General features: G+C 47.0%; 1 protein-coding gene across 3 annotated transcripts; it reads right to left on the bottom strand.

The window, feature by feature from the left end:
- On the bottom strand, nt 1–3,639 carry LOC127340695 (uncharacterized). 3 transcript variants are annotated; one of them, XR_007874737.1, is made up of 7 exons: nt 3,306–3,639; nt 2,850–3,199; nt 2,705–2,774; nt 2,554–2,632; nt 678–2,446; nt 507–607; nt 1–422 (listed from the first exon to the last, which is right to left on the bottom strand). XR_007874737.1 is itself a non-coding variant. In XM_071827885.1 (6 exons), the coding sequence occupies exons 4-6, from the start codon at nt 954–956 to the stop codon at nt 365–367; spliced, it is 438 nt and encodes a 145-aa protein (XP_071683986.1). In that variant the 5' UTR covers nt 957–2,446; nt 2,554–2,632; nt 2,705–2,774; nt 2,850–3,639; the 3' UTR covers nt 1–364. The 3 variants fall into 3 exon arrangements, 2 of the variants coding, with proteins under 2 accessions (XP_071683986.1, XP_051222406.1); XM_071827885.1 differs by having other exon boundaries at nt 2,850–3,639; XM_051366446.2 differs by lacking the exons at nt 2,554–2,632; nt 2,705–2,774; nt 2,850–3,199; nt 3,306–3,639 and having other exon boundaries at nt 678–2,524.
- Between the last annotated feature and the right edge of the window lie 9,128 nt (nt 3,640–12,767).

Raw genomic sequence — 12,767 nt, 5'->3', positions numbered from 1 at the left:
TAATAATGCAGCAGTTAGCAGCCTTAGTAAGAACTGATGGAGTTGCTGCAGTACACGTAAGCCAGCGGAAGGAAGTACAATACTAAAGGGTAAAGCGGCAGTATAGCTAGAAAGCTGGTGTTTCATCAAGTCTTAAGGTACATAGTAGTGGATAAAGGTTTACACACTGGATAATTATACATAGATAATCATACTGGTGCTCTTAACAGCAAACACTGACACATTGAGGTTTACATATGCAATCTTAGGAAAACTGGAGATATTCACCTAGGATGGTATTAGATAAGATTAGTACAACTAATAGCGTAAAACTAATAGCGTAAGCTCGTAGATTGATGAGAAGCTTCATATGCAGCAAGGTGGTTTACTTGCTTGATTTCCTTGACAATGCACTTGTCCTAGCCTCGTCCTTTGATGGCATTCTATTATGAAAATAAAATGTAGAATCAGTGGTTGGTTACGATGAGATGTGGGGTACATAATCATTAGGTCGGCTAGATAATAACCTGAGAACGCTAATGTTACTGCTTCCATTTGAATAATGCCTTGTAGGTCCTTTTTCGTTGGTGTTCTTCCTTTTCTTGTCTTTGGTTGCCTTTCCCATGTCCTGGTAGAAAAAGACATTAAAACATACTGGAGCATTTGTTTATAGAGAACCATGTAGGAATACTATTTACCTCTTCCTCGTCAGCATCAGTTGGTTCAATTATATCCTTTGGAGGTGTTGTCTGTGAGCCGCAGCCTTCTGGGAGGTGGCTCTGTGTGCTTTTAGGGTAATCGGGTGGCACAATTGCCTTATCGGCTATTGCAAGGCTAGTGTGGGTAGAAGAGCCTAGTGCTGTCACTGAATCAGTGATTAGCTGGGCCTTCGAGACAGTAAGAAACACTATCCCACGATCAGCATCGTAGGTCTCCTGGTCTACCTTGGTGATCACGGTGCATTGCTTGCCAACCATAGCAGTAATGGCAGCACGGACATAATTATGACGGCCTTTAGTAAGTGGAGCAAGAAGGTCTGCCTCTCTGCCTATGAGAGCCTCACCACTCTCACCGAGCAACGTCAAGTGGCCTGTCTATAAAAAAAGCAAACGAAGAACAATATAGTCCTTCCTCAAACTATCCGAAGAACTAACAAAAGGATCAGAGGCGAACGAAGAACAATCCGGGTGCATTTGGATATTGCCTAGAAAAGCAAACAACGCAGAACTCTTTTTAAAGGCGGATAAGTAAGAATCGATCTAATTCAAACAGAAAGGCACATACTCTTTCCGAAATAAATAGCTACCTCATGCAAAGCTGACATTGTTACGATGAGAATTTCCTTAAACCTACTGGAAGTAGGAAACCCTTCCAATTCATGCAAAGTATACCTTTGAAACACTACCAGGGGCTAACAGTTTCAGAGACGATGGTTCGAACCGCATACTACTAGTGCTGAATATGCGAAGATGAAAAGCAATAAATAAACAGTGTGTTGATATCGTAGTTAGCCCAAACAAACATATAATATCCTACAAATGTTGACAAAACAGGAAGCAGGGAAATTCACCTCAAATTTGCAGGATGAGATGAAGATAAGGTTCACCTTTAATACCAATCATACTATTCCTTATCAATACAAATTTTGCTTCTGCTCTGTTTAACAGCAAGACGCCAATGCTAGAAAACTCACCGATAGTACTGAATTATTTTGTTCGATTGTATGTAATTCTTATAAATCAATAGGTAGACAGTAATTGGGAAGGGAAAAACCATTATGCCATCCGTTCATGCATTCAATTCTTTTGTCAAGCCGAGAGAACCCTAGCTCAGACAATTAGCTTATAGAGCTAGTGAATCTCCTTATAAATTGATTGTGCCTAGATTGACTTAAGGTGAAGAAATCTTTTATAAGCCTTGGAATGTACAGAGTTCCTATATCAAGCTACAAATAATGGAATAATGTGCATTCCTACATGGACATACTGACTATTTGAACGAACATTAAAGCTCAAAAAAGAATTTAAAAGGACACTAATGTTTGGGGCCAGACTACATCTAAGCCAAAAGACTTTTAAACGGCAATATCCATGATATTTTGGGATAAGACAGAACCTGTAAGCCCGAAATCAAAGACAATATATAATGATGTTGTCTTGGCTCGATGAAGGATAACTTCTACACCCGAGGATGAATACTGAAACTGTGAGGGATGACACTTCTTGCAGATTTATTCTTTGAATGAAATGATATGTGAGCAAGTGATGGAAGAAAAAAAGAACACAGACTATATGCACAGAAAATTTTACACAAATTGCAAGTGGAATAGGGAAATAGAGAATAACTTAGAAGTGGATTGATTCACCTCGATTTAATCAGGTTTGTGCATCCACAAACCTCTTTCTCTCTGCAACACATATAGAGGCCATGCGTCTGAACAATGTTCAGTTCGAGCTAGACCCATTTGCTGCAATTCATAGCAATCTATCATTACTTTTTTTTTCTGCAATGTCTATCATTACTAACTATGCTAGAACCAGCCAGCAGCAAACTCAGAAAGGAAAAGAAACGGACCTGGACATTGTTAGTAATGATAGATTGATATGAATTGCTATTGTTAGTGGCTTCCAGGATTTTGAGCAGCGACAGCTTCCTGTCCTAGAAAAGTTACTTTCTGTATCAATAAGATAAATTATATCTGCTACTCTGTATGGTAACATAATACCTCCAAGAGCGGTCAGCCACATAATCTTGCAAGACAAACGACCAACCAATTAATTGAAGAGACTGGAAAACTGCAGTAGGGCACAACTTAGCAAGTTAGCATGAAAAGTTTCAGTAAGAACCTTGGCAAGTTCCAGAGTAGGCACCTGCACATGGAAGGTGGAGTAACTTGAAGCAAACCCGAGGCAATGAAGCCAATCGATGTTTTCGTCGCCAGGCATCAGCGATGAAGTAGAGGGCAACCACTTCTCTCTATTACCAGCTCCAGTCCTCACATGGGAACATCCGTTGATGGAGCACCGCGCCCCACGTTCCACGATACTGACGGCAGAGTGGCTTCCAAGTGAGGCCATGATCCAGATCAGGTCAGGAACATGCGGCAGCGCTGCTTGCCATCTAGCGACCGCATGACCGCCCATCTGGCGAGATTGAAGGCGAACCACCACAAACTGGACCAGGCGGCAAAGTCGATTGTTGTTGTCTAGCTGAGGGGATGCTGCAGGCAAAGCCACGCCACTGCAACCAGCCAGGAGGAGATCGTGACAGTGCTGGATGGTGAAGCACACGACCGACTTGTGATGCATTAGGATTAGGGTAAGTACATCTAGGAGGAAGCACGTCAAATCCTCCCGTAGCCATGTCTCCCGGGAGGGAAAGGAGGATGTGGAGATCCACCGCCGCATCGCCAACCACCACGACAGGGAGAGGGGGCACGGAGCTCCTCCACGTCACCAGCCGCGGCGTGAAGGAGAGGAGGGTGTGCAGTGGTAATGGATGCCTCGTTTGGCCCCTCCACCGCTAGGAAGAGGTAGGAGGACGCCGGCCTGAGGAAGGAAAAGCTTCTCAAGGGCCGCCGCCCATTGGAGTCCATCGGCCACTGCGAGAGACGGGATGGGATGTGAGAGAGGAGACGGGAGGAAATTGGAGTTCTCTAGACAGGCCACGCGGTGGAAACTGGAAGAATACGTGCGGTCAAAGCGGTGATATGCCGACTAACCGGATGACCGGGCCCTTCCTGGAAATAACAAACCAGTAAAAAAAAGGAACAACTGAAACCGGTAGGCCATTAAATACAATAACTGAATGCTACCGGGATTTGCCGGTTATCACGGGATTTACACGCTAGAAAAAAGGAAAAACTGAACTCAAATTGCGCTGATCTACAATATGGGATTGTCATCTTGTTATCACCAGAATTTAGCCAGAGCAGGAGATGGGCCGTGATTGAGAGGAGCTTAAAGGATGTGCACGAAGAATATTTCTGAATCGGCCTTGTACGAGAGTTTGGGCCAGATTGCCCTTGTATCTGTACATTATGGTAGATTGCATCTTAGTTTAGAATTAAGAGATAGAGTTTAGCCCGTACACGACTAGGTTTATTCCCGAATTAGAAAGTCCACGGACTATAAATACGTACCTAGGGTTATTGAGAAAGGAGGACGACCACGTTCACAACAAACACAATCTAGGCGCATCGCCACCCCTTGTTTCGAGGGTTTCTTCCGGGTAAGCATCATGCTGCCTAGATCGCATCTTGCGATCTAGGCAGTATCGGTTTATTCGTTATCTGGTGTTGCTAAATCTTGAAGCCTTGTTGATGGCGAGTAACACCCTTATCATAGATGTTTTGGGGCTTGCATCGATGTTTCTCTGAATACGTTTGCTTAGCTATGCGACCCCTCGATATCTAGCTGCCTTTACACCTAATCTTAGGTGTAAGGGCAGCACCTTGCTTCTTCTTTATTTAGTAGATCTGATCTGTTATAGTTGTTCCTTGTTCTTCAAGGATTAGTTTGATATCCGCATGATTAGGCCTTGCAAACGGGTTGAACGGTCCGGTAGTGCGTAAGGCATGGTTTGCTAGTCCTAGAAGGGATTGTTCCGGGAATTGACTTCATGTTGGTTTTTAGGCCTCTTTTAGGACTAGTTTTCCATCACCTTACGTATCTGCTAGGCTCAACTACGTGTAGGATGTTCCGATTATACGGTGAAAACCCTAAACTATCGTAGATTGATTTAACTTTGTATTGATCAAGCAGGATCCCCATGTCATCGTAAATCCAACGTGAACCATGGGGCAATCGGCTCTTTGAGCCGATCCACAGGGCAACCTGAGAGCCGATCGGGCTCGTATTTAATGTTTACGTGTCTACCATGCAGGAAGCTAATCGAAGCAATCCAACACCTTCCTGACCAGGTATAGGTCAGGTGGCACGCCCTTGCAACCGCCAGGACGTGTGCCGGAGCATTGCGGGCCGTTGCCCGAGGGACCAGGGCCCACTGGCGATCTGGAGCCTCCCGGCTCTTCGTGTTGCTCGTCGGCCCCTTTCCAGGTGGGTTTTGGCGAGCAACACATTACGGCACGCCCGGTGGGACACTCTACACCAACTACGTCAACATCTGCAGCTACGATGTCGGACGAACTAGTCAAGTATGAAGATCTGCCCGCGGAACACAAGAAGAAATATGATGAGCTTAAGGCTCTCTTCGAAGCCGATCTCATCGACTCTTTCGAAAGGACCCGTGCACATGGCATTAGGTTCAAAGGATTCACACCCGAAGGCGTGCTCGATGGAGTAGATCTGTCTCTCCCTTCGGAGGAGCGCACCAGGGCTCTGCGCCAAGAAGTTAATTATATGGTGGCTCATTCTCTACACCGTCATTCTGAGAGCCTGGTGAACGCTTTGGAGCGTATTGCGATGCGAGTGGTTCAGGAAGTCATGAAGCATCAGTACTCCCCATCAGGACCCACCCTAGGAACTCACCAGGGAGAGGCACCGTTCCACACCAGATCGCGACTACCATTCACGCTTGCAGCTCCAGAGCCACAGGGTTCACCGGCTTACGTCGTCTACAAGGTTGGAGGTGATCCTGGCGATTACCAATTCCTGTATGAGCCACCTAAAGAGATCCCACATGGATACGTGTGCACATACGTGCCGGACTGCAATAATTGGGCGCGCACGAACCGGGATTACGACGGGGAGGGATTTACGGAGCGGAGGGATTTACGGAGCGTACGCCGATAAACGGGCGTGGCTAGCTAAATATGCCACCGAAACGAGTCATGAAAGCTCAACTCCTGCAGCTCATACCATGGAACAAATCAAGACGATCTTGAGAGACCGGTTCGGTATCCCGCCAAAAGGAGAACAATCGGCTATTCCAAGCCGTATCCCAACGAATATGACCTGATCCGCTGCCGCCCAAGTATCGGCTCCACAGATTGAAAGTTTAGTGGATCGAAGGGTCTAGCTCCATTGAGCATGTGAGCCGATATCTAGCACGATTGGGCATGATTTCGGCATCGAGATCGCCTACTTGTGAGGTTTTTCGCGCAATCTCTCACGGGACCGGCTTTTGGGTGGTACACCTCGTTGCCACCGTATTCGGTCCAGGACATGGAAGCAAGCTGGAAGAGCGATTTCATGTACGGTATCACTCGAAGCTACCGAGGTCGGCATTGCCGATCCGACGCAAGTCCCAGAAGCGGGAGAGACGGTGTCGATTACATTCGAGCGTTTCGGATCGTCAAGAACCGATGCTATTCGGTTCGTTTAACTGAGAAAGAAGCGGTCGATCTGGCAGTGGTAGGCCTCGCAGCGCCGATCAAAGATCTGGCTTTCCAAGTGGAATACAATTCACTGGCACACATGGTTCAGAAGTTGACCTTATATGAACAGCGCCACCCAGAATTGTACCAAGATAAGTTCAAGCGCTCGATAGGCCTGGTCGAGGCAGATGAAGTTGAAGACTTTGCAGAAGATCAGGAAGTCGCCGTGGCTGAATGGGCTCGGGGGGGGAGTCCCCGTGTCCTACAAATGGGTGAAACAACCAGGGCCTGCAAAAGGGTTCGACTTTGATATAAGCAAGACTGAGCAGATATTCGATTTATTGCTGAAAGAGAAGCAGCTGAAGTTACCCGAAGGCCATAAATTCCCCACGACGCAAGAAATGAACGGGAGACCATACTGCAAGTGGCATCACTCGTTCACCCATGCCACCAATGACTGCAAGGAGTTGCGTCGGCAGATCCAAATGGCGATAGAACAGGGCCGTCTGATCCTCGGTCAGTTTGCCATGAAAGTAGACACACACCCCTTTCCTGGTGTTAACATGGTGGAACTCAATCACTCCACGGGGTGCGGGCCAGGCTTCTCATTCGAGGTTAACATGGCAGGGCCTGTAGAACGCCATGGCAAGGATAAAGAAGAAAGCGGTCACTCCCGCGGCAAGGATAAGAAGGAGGCCGATCCACGCGACCGGCCCCAATATGATGACAGACGGTACCGCACTGAGGAACAAGTGAGAAACGTGCGATACCAACGACCGCTCTCCGCGCATCTCCTGAATATGTATGAGCATCAGTACGGCCGACGTCGGCGGTACGACATGGATGACGAAAGATATCGTCGGTCTGATGTTGACAGCAGGAAATATCGTCGGTATGATAGAAACGACGAAAGATATGAGCACTGCGCTAAGGAGAAGTCAAGAGAGCAGGAAGATGTGGACAGACACTGGGATTGTCCTTTCTTCAAACACTGCTGGGACTCAGGAATGAGCCGATTGCCTACAATCGACAACTGCCCAAAATGTAACAGCAGAAGAAGGGCGCAAGTGAGGTTTCAGTGTTCAAGCGTCTAGGGCCTCTCCCACCTCAGAACAGACGAGCTGAGTCATCTCGAGATGAAGACTTCGAAGAGTCAGAAGATGAAGAAGATAGATACCACCGTCCAAGGTGGTGCCCTGATGGATCAGTCATTCCCAAAAGCGGAGGGTTCAGAGGCTACGTAACTTGGAGGAAGCCGAAGCGCAGTACCTGTACACGTTGAGGAAAGCGCGGCCCGATCTGGTCGTAAAAATTCAGCAAACGTTGGAGACAGAGACGCGTCCGCAGAAGAAAGAATGGCGCCCCAAACAAGCAAAAGCCGATGTGAAGGCATCGGCTGGCACAAACATGGTGTTCATACTCCCGTCGGAGTTTTGTGCTCCAGGAACTGAAGAAGTGCCAGTAGCACAGTTTGACTGCGGTCCACGGCCAGTTATCTTTGAAAAGCCACGAGAGAGGAGCTACAGGCACTTGAAGGCCCTATACCTAAGAGGTTATATCAATGGGCAGCCTGTCAACAAGATGTTAGTTGACACGGGAGCGGCAGTCAATATAATGCCCTACTCCATGCTACGGCGTTTGGGACGCTCTAACGCAGACCTGATCAAGACCAACGCCACACTAAGCGATTTCAACGGCCAAGCATCAGAAGCGCAAGGCGTTCTGAATGTAGATCTAACCGTGGGCCGAAAAACTATCCCTACGTCATTCTTCATCGTCGACAGCAAAAGCACCTACGCTGTCCTGCTAGGGAGGGATTGGATTCACGCCAACTGCTGCATTCCATCCACGATGCACCAATGCCTGATACAGTGGGATGGAGATGAAGTAGAGGTCGTTCATGCAGATGACTCGATCGAGATCTCACTAGCTGGCATGAATATTTGGGATGCAGACGACCAAGAGCCGATCTCTGGAATCAGTTTGGACGGCTGTGAGCGCATCGAAGCTTCAAAAAACGGGGTGAGGCTGGTCTTATCCACCGGCCTGACGAAGTAGCAAGACCAGAGGCAATGGACGTACGTGGCAAGGCCGATCCCTGCGATCGGCCCCAAAAAATAAAAAGCAACGATCTCACTTCAAGCATGTCACGTAGTCGTCATAGAGCACAAACAAGTTGTAAACCCTTATTGAGCAATGCAATGAAAAAGGAGGCCGATTCTAGCAATCGGCCCAAACTATCCGATCATCATATGTTTTGCCTGTGTTCAGCATCGATCTAGCAGGCGACAGAAAGCTAGGATATAGGTTTACATCGGCTGATGAGCTAGAAGAGATTGACATTGGTCCTGGGGATAAGCCATGATATGTCTCCGACGTATCGATAATTTCTTATGTTCCATGCCACATTATTGATGATATCTACATGTTATATGCACATTTTATGTCATATTTATGCGTTTTCCGGAACTAACCTATTGACGAGATGCCGAAAGGTCGATTCTTTGTCATTGCTTTTGGTTTCGTAAATCCTAGTAAGGAAATATTCTCGGAATTGGACGAAATCAACGCCCGAGTTCCTATTTTCACCGGAAGCATCCGTAACACCCGAGAGCCGCCGTAGGAAGCCCCGGGGCCCCACACTACACCCTGGCGCGGCCGGAGGGGGCCGCGCCGCCCTATGGTGTGGTGGCCCCTGTGCCCTCCGAGGCCGCCCTTCCGCCTATTTAAAGCCTCCGTCGCGAAAACCACGATACGTTGGACGAAACCCACGAAACCTTCCAAAGCCGCCGCCATCGCGAAGCCAAGATCTCTGGGGGACAGAGTGCGTGTTAAGACGCCGCCGGGACGGGGAAGTGCCCGGAAGGCTTCTCCATCGACACCGCCGCCATCTCCACCGCCATCTTCATCACCGCCTTTGCTCCCATGAGGAGGGAGTAGTTCTCCATCGAGGCTCGGGGGTACTGTGCGGTAGCTATGTGGTTAATCTCTCTCCTATGTACTTCAATACAATGATCTCATGAGCTGCTTTACATGATTGAGATCCATATGATGAGCTTTGTATCGCTACTAGTTGTGTGCTACTCATGTGATGTTATTAAAGTAGTCTATTCCTCCTGCATGGTGTAAAGGTGACTAGTGTGTGCACCGTGTGGTTCTTGTCGTAGGCTATGATCATGATCTCTTGTAGATTGTGGAGTTAATTATCATTATGATAGTATTGATGTGATCTATTCCTCCTTCATAGCGTAATGTGGACAGTGTGTGCACTATGTTAGTTCTTGGTTTATTTTGCAATGATCTATTATGCTCTAAGGTTATTTAAATATGAACATTATTGTGGAGCTTGTTAACTCCGGCATTGAGGGTTCGTGTAATCCTACGCAATGTGTTCATCATCCAACAAAAGAGTGTATGTAGCACATATGAGAAAGAGTTATTTATTATGCGATCAATGTTGAGAGTGTCCACTAGTGAAAGTGTAATCCCTAGGCCTTGTTCCTAAATACTGCTATCGCTGCTTGTTTACTGTTTTACTGCGTTACTACTGCTGCGTTACTACTGTAGGGATTCGTTGCATAGAAAACAAAAAATTTCCTACCGCGAACACGCAATCCAAGCCAAGATGCAATCTAGAAGATGGGAGCAACGAGGGGATGATCAAGACTAACCCTTGAAGAGATTCCAAAGCCTATAAGAGTAGGCTCTTATTGCTGCGGTAGATGATCACTTGCCGCTTGCAAAAGCGCGTAGAAGATCTTGATCACGATGCCACAATCGGGCAGCACCTCCGTACTCGGTCACACGTTCGGTGTTGATGAAGACGACGTCCTTCTCCCCGTTCCAGCGGGCAGCGGAAGTAGTAGCTCCTCCTTGAATCCGGCAGCACGACGGCGTGGTGGCGGTGGCGGTGGAGATCTCCGGCGGAGCTTCGCTAAGCATATGCGGGAGAAGTGGAGGAGGAGAAGAAGCTAGGGTTTGGGGAGAGAGGGGGGTTGGGCGCCGGCCCTCTAAGGGGTGCGGCCAAGGCTGAGCCAAAGAGTGGCTGCCCCCCTCCCTCTCCTCCTCATTATATAGGTGGAAGCCCCAAGAGTTCTAGTCCAAGTCTTCGAATAAGACCCCAACACTAAAACCTCCCATATGTGGGAAACCTACTCAAGGAGGGAGTCCTACCCAAGGTGGGACTCCCACCTTTCCTTGAGGTGGGTTGGCCGGCCACCCTAGGGGAGTCCACCTTGGACTCCTCCCCTTTAGGGTTGGCTGGCCATGCAAGGTGGAGTCCCTCCGGGACTCTACTTTCCATGGTGATTTCTTAGGACTTTTCTAGAACCTTCTAGAACCTCGCCATAAATGCACCTGATCATTTCCAAACTTGGAATATGACTTCCTATATATGAATCTTATTCTAGGACCATTCGGAACTCCTCGTGATGTCCGGGATCTCATCCGGGACTCCGAACAAATATTCGAACTCCATTCCATATTCAAGTTCTACCATTTCAACATCAAACCTTAAGTGTGTCACCCTACGGTTCGCGAACTATGCGGACATGGTTGAGTACTCACTCCGACCAATAACCAATAGCGGGATCTGGAGATCCATAATGGCTCCCACATATTCAACGATGACTTCAGTGATCGAATGAACCATTCTCATACGATACCAATTCCCTTTGTCACGCGATATTTTACTTGTCCGAGGTTTGATCTTTGGTATCACTCTATACCTTGTTCAACCTCGTCTCCTGACAAGTACTCTTTACTTGTACCATGGTATGTGGTCTCTTATGAACTTATTCATATGCTTGCAAGACATTAGACGACATTCCACCGAGAGGGCCCAGAGTATATCTATCCGTCATCGGGATGGACAAATCCCACTGTTGATCCATATGCCTCAACTCATACTTTCCGGATACTTAATCCCACCTTTATAACCACCCATTTACGCAGTGGCGTTTGGTGTAATCAAAGTACCTTTCCGGTATAAGTGATTTATATGATCTCATGGTCATAAGGACTAGGTAACTATGTATCGAAAGCTTATAGCAAATAACTTAATGACGAGATCTTATGCTACGCTTAATTGGGTGTGTCCATTACATCATTCATACAATGATATAACCTTGTTATTAATAACATCCAATGTTCATGATTATGAAACTAATCATCCATTAATCAACAAGCTAGTTTAAGAGGCATACTAGGGACTTCTTTGTTGTCTTATATATCACACATGTACTAATGTTTCGGTTAATACAATTATAGCATGATATATAAACATTTATCATAAACATAAAGATATAAATAATAACCACTTTATTATTGCCTCTAGGGCATATCTCCTTCAACTACTGCTCATACTTATTCATACCACCTGTATTTCACTATCTCTTCGCCGAACTAGTGCACCTATTAGGTGTGTTGGGGACACAAGAGACTTCTTGCTTTGTGGTTGTAGGGTTGCATGAGAGGGATATCTTTGACCTCTTCCTCCCTGAGTTCGATAAACCTTGGGTGATCCACTTAAGGGAAAACTGCTGCTGTTCTACAAACCTCTGCTCTTGGAGGCCCAACATTGTCTACAGGAAAAGGAGGGGGCGTAGACATCAAGCCACGACCAACATTTATCAGCAAAAAGTTAGATCCGCAACTAAGGGGCCTAATGATAGCCTTGTTGAAAGAGTACCCAGACTGCTTTGCATGGGATTACACAGAGATGCCTGTGTTAGACAGGAGCATCATTGAGCATCAGCTCCCTCTGAAGAAAGGATTTCGGCCGTTCCAGCAGCGAGCACGTCAGATGAAGGCCGAAATCTTAGAAGAAGTCAAGAAAGAGATCGAGAAAATGTTGAACGCCGGGTTCATCAGGCCATGCAGGTATGCTGAGTGGATTTCTAGCATCGTGCTCGTAGAGAAAAAGGACGGCCGATGGCGCGTCGCCATAGACTTTCGAGATCTCAATAGAGCCACTCCAAAGAATGAGTACCCAATGCCGTAGTGCAGACGTTGATCAACGCAATTCTGGTCATAAGGTTTTGAGTTTCATGGATGGCAATGCAGTTACAACCAAATTTTTATGGCTCAGAAGATATACACAAGGCTGCATTCGTAGTACCGTGCTCGGTGGGCTTGTTTGAATATGTGGTCATGACATTTGGATCAAGAATCTTTGTGGCGCGACGTACCAAAGAGCCATGAACTACATCTTTCATGATCTGATCGGCAAATTGGTGGAGATTTACATCGATGACGTGGTAGTCAAGTCTGTTTCAGTGGAAGGACACTTGGAAGATTTGCGACACGTCCTGGACCGAACTAGAAAGTTCGGACTAAGAATGAATCCAAAGAAGTGTGCTTTTGGTGTAACGGCCGGTCAATTCTTGGGTTTTTTGGTTCATGAACGCGGAATTGAGATCGGCCTGAAAAGTCAGGAGGCAGTGCGAACGATGAAGCCACCTACCACGAAGAAAGAACTCCAGTGTCTCATCGGCAAAATCAACTTCGTCAG

This window comes from Lolium perenne, chromosome 3 (genome assembly GCF_019359855.2).
Source record: "Lolium perenne isolate Kyuss_39 chromosome 3, Kyuss_2.0, whole genome shotgun sequence".
In the NCBI taxonomy this organism is placed as follows: domain Eukaryota; kingdom Viridiplantae; phylum Streptophyta; class Magnoliopsida; order Poales; family Poaceae; genus Lolium; species Lolium perenne.
Note: the sequence above shows the minus strand (reverse complement) of the source record. Positions and strands in the feature narration are given on the sequence as shown.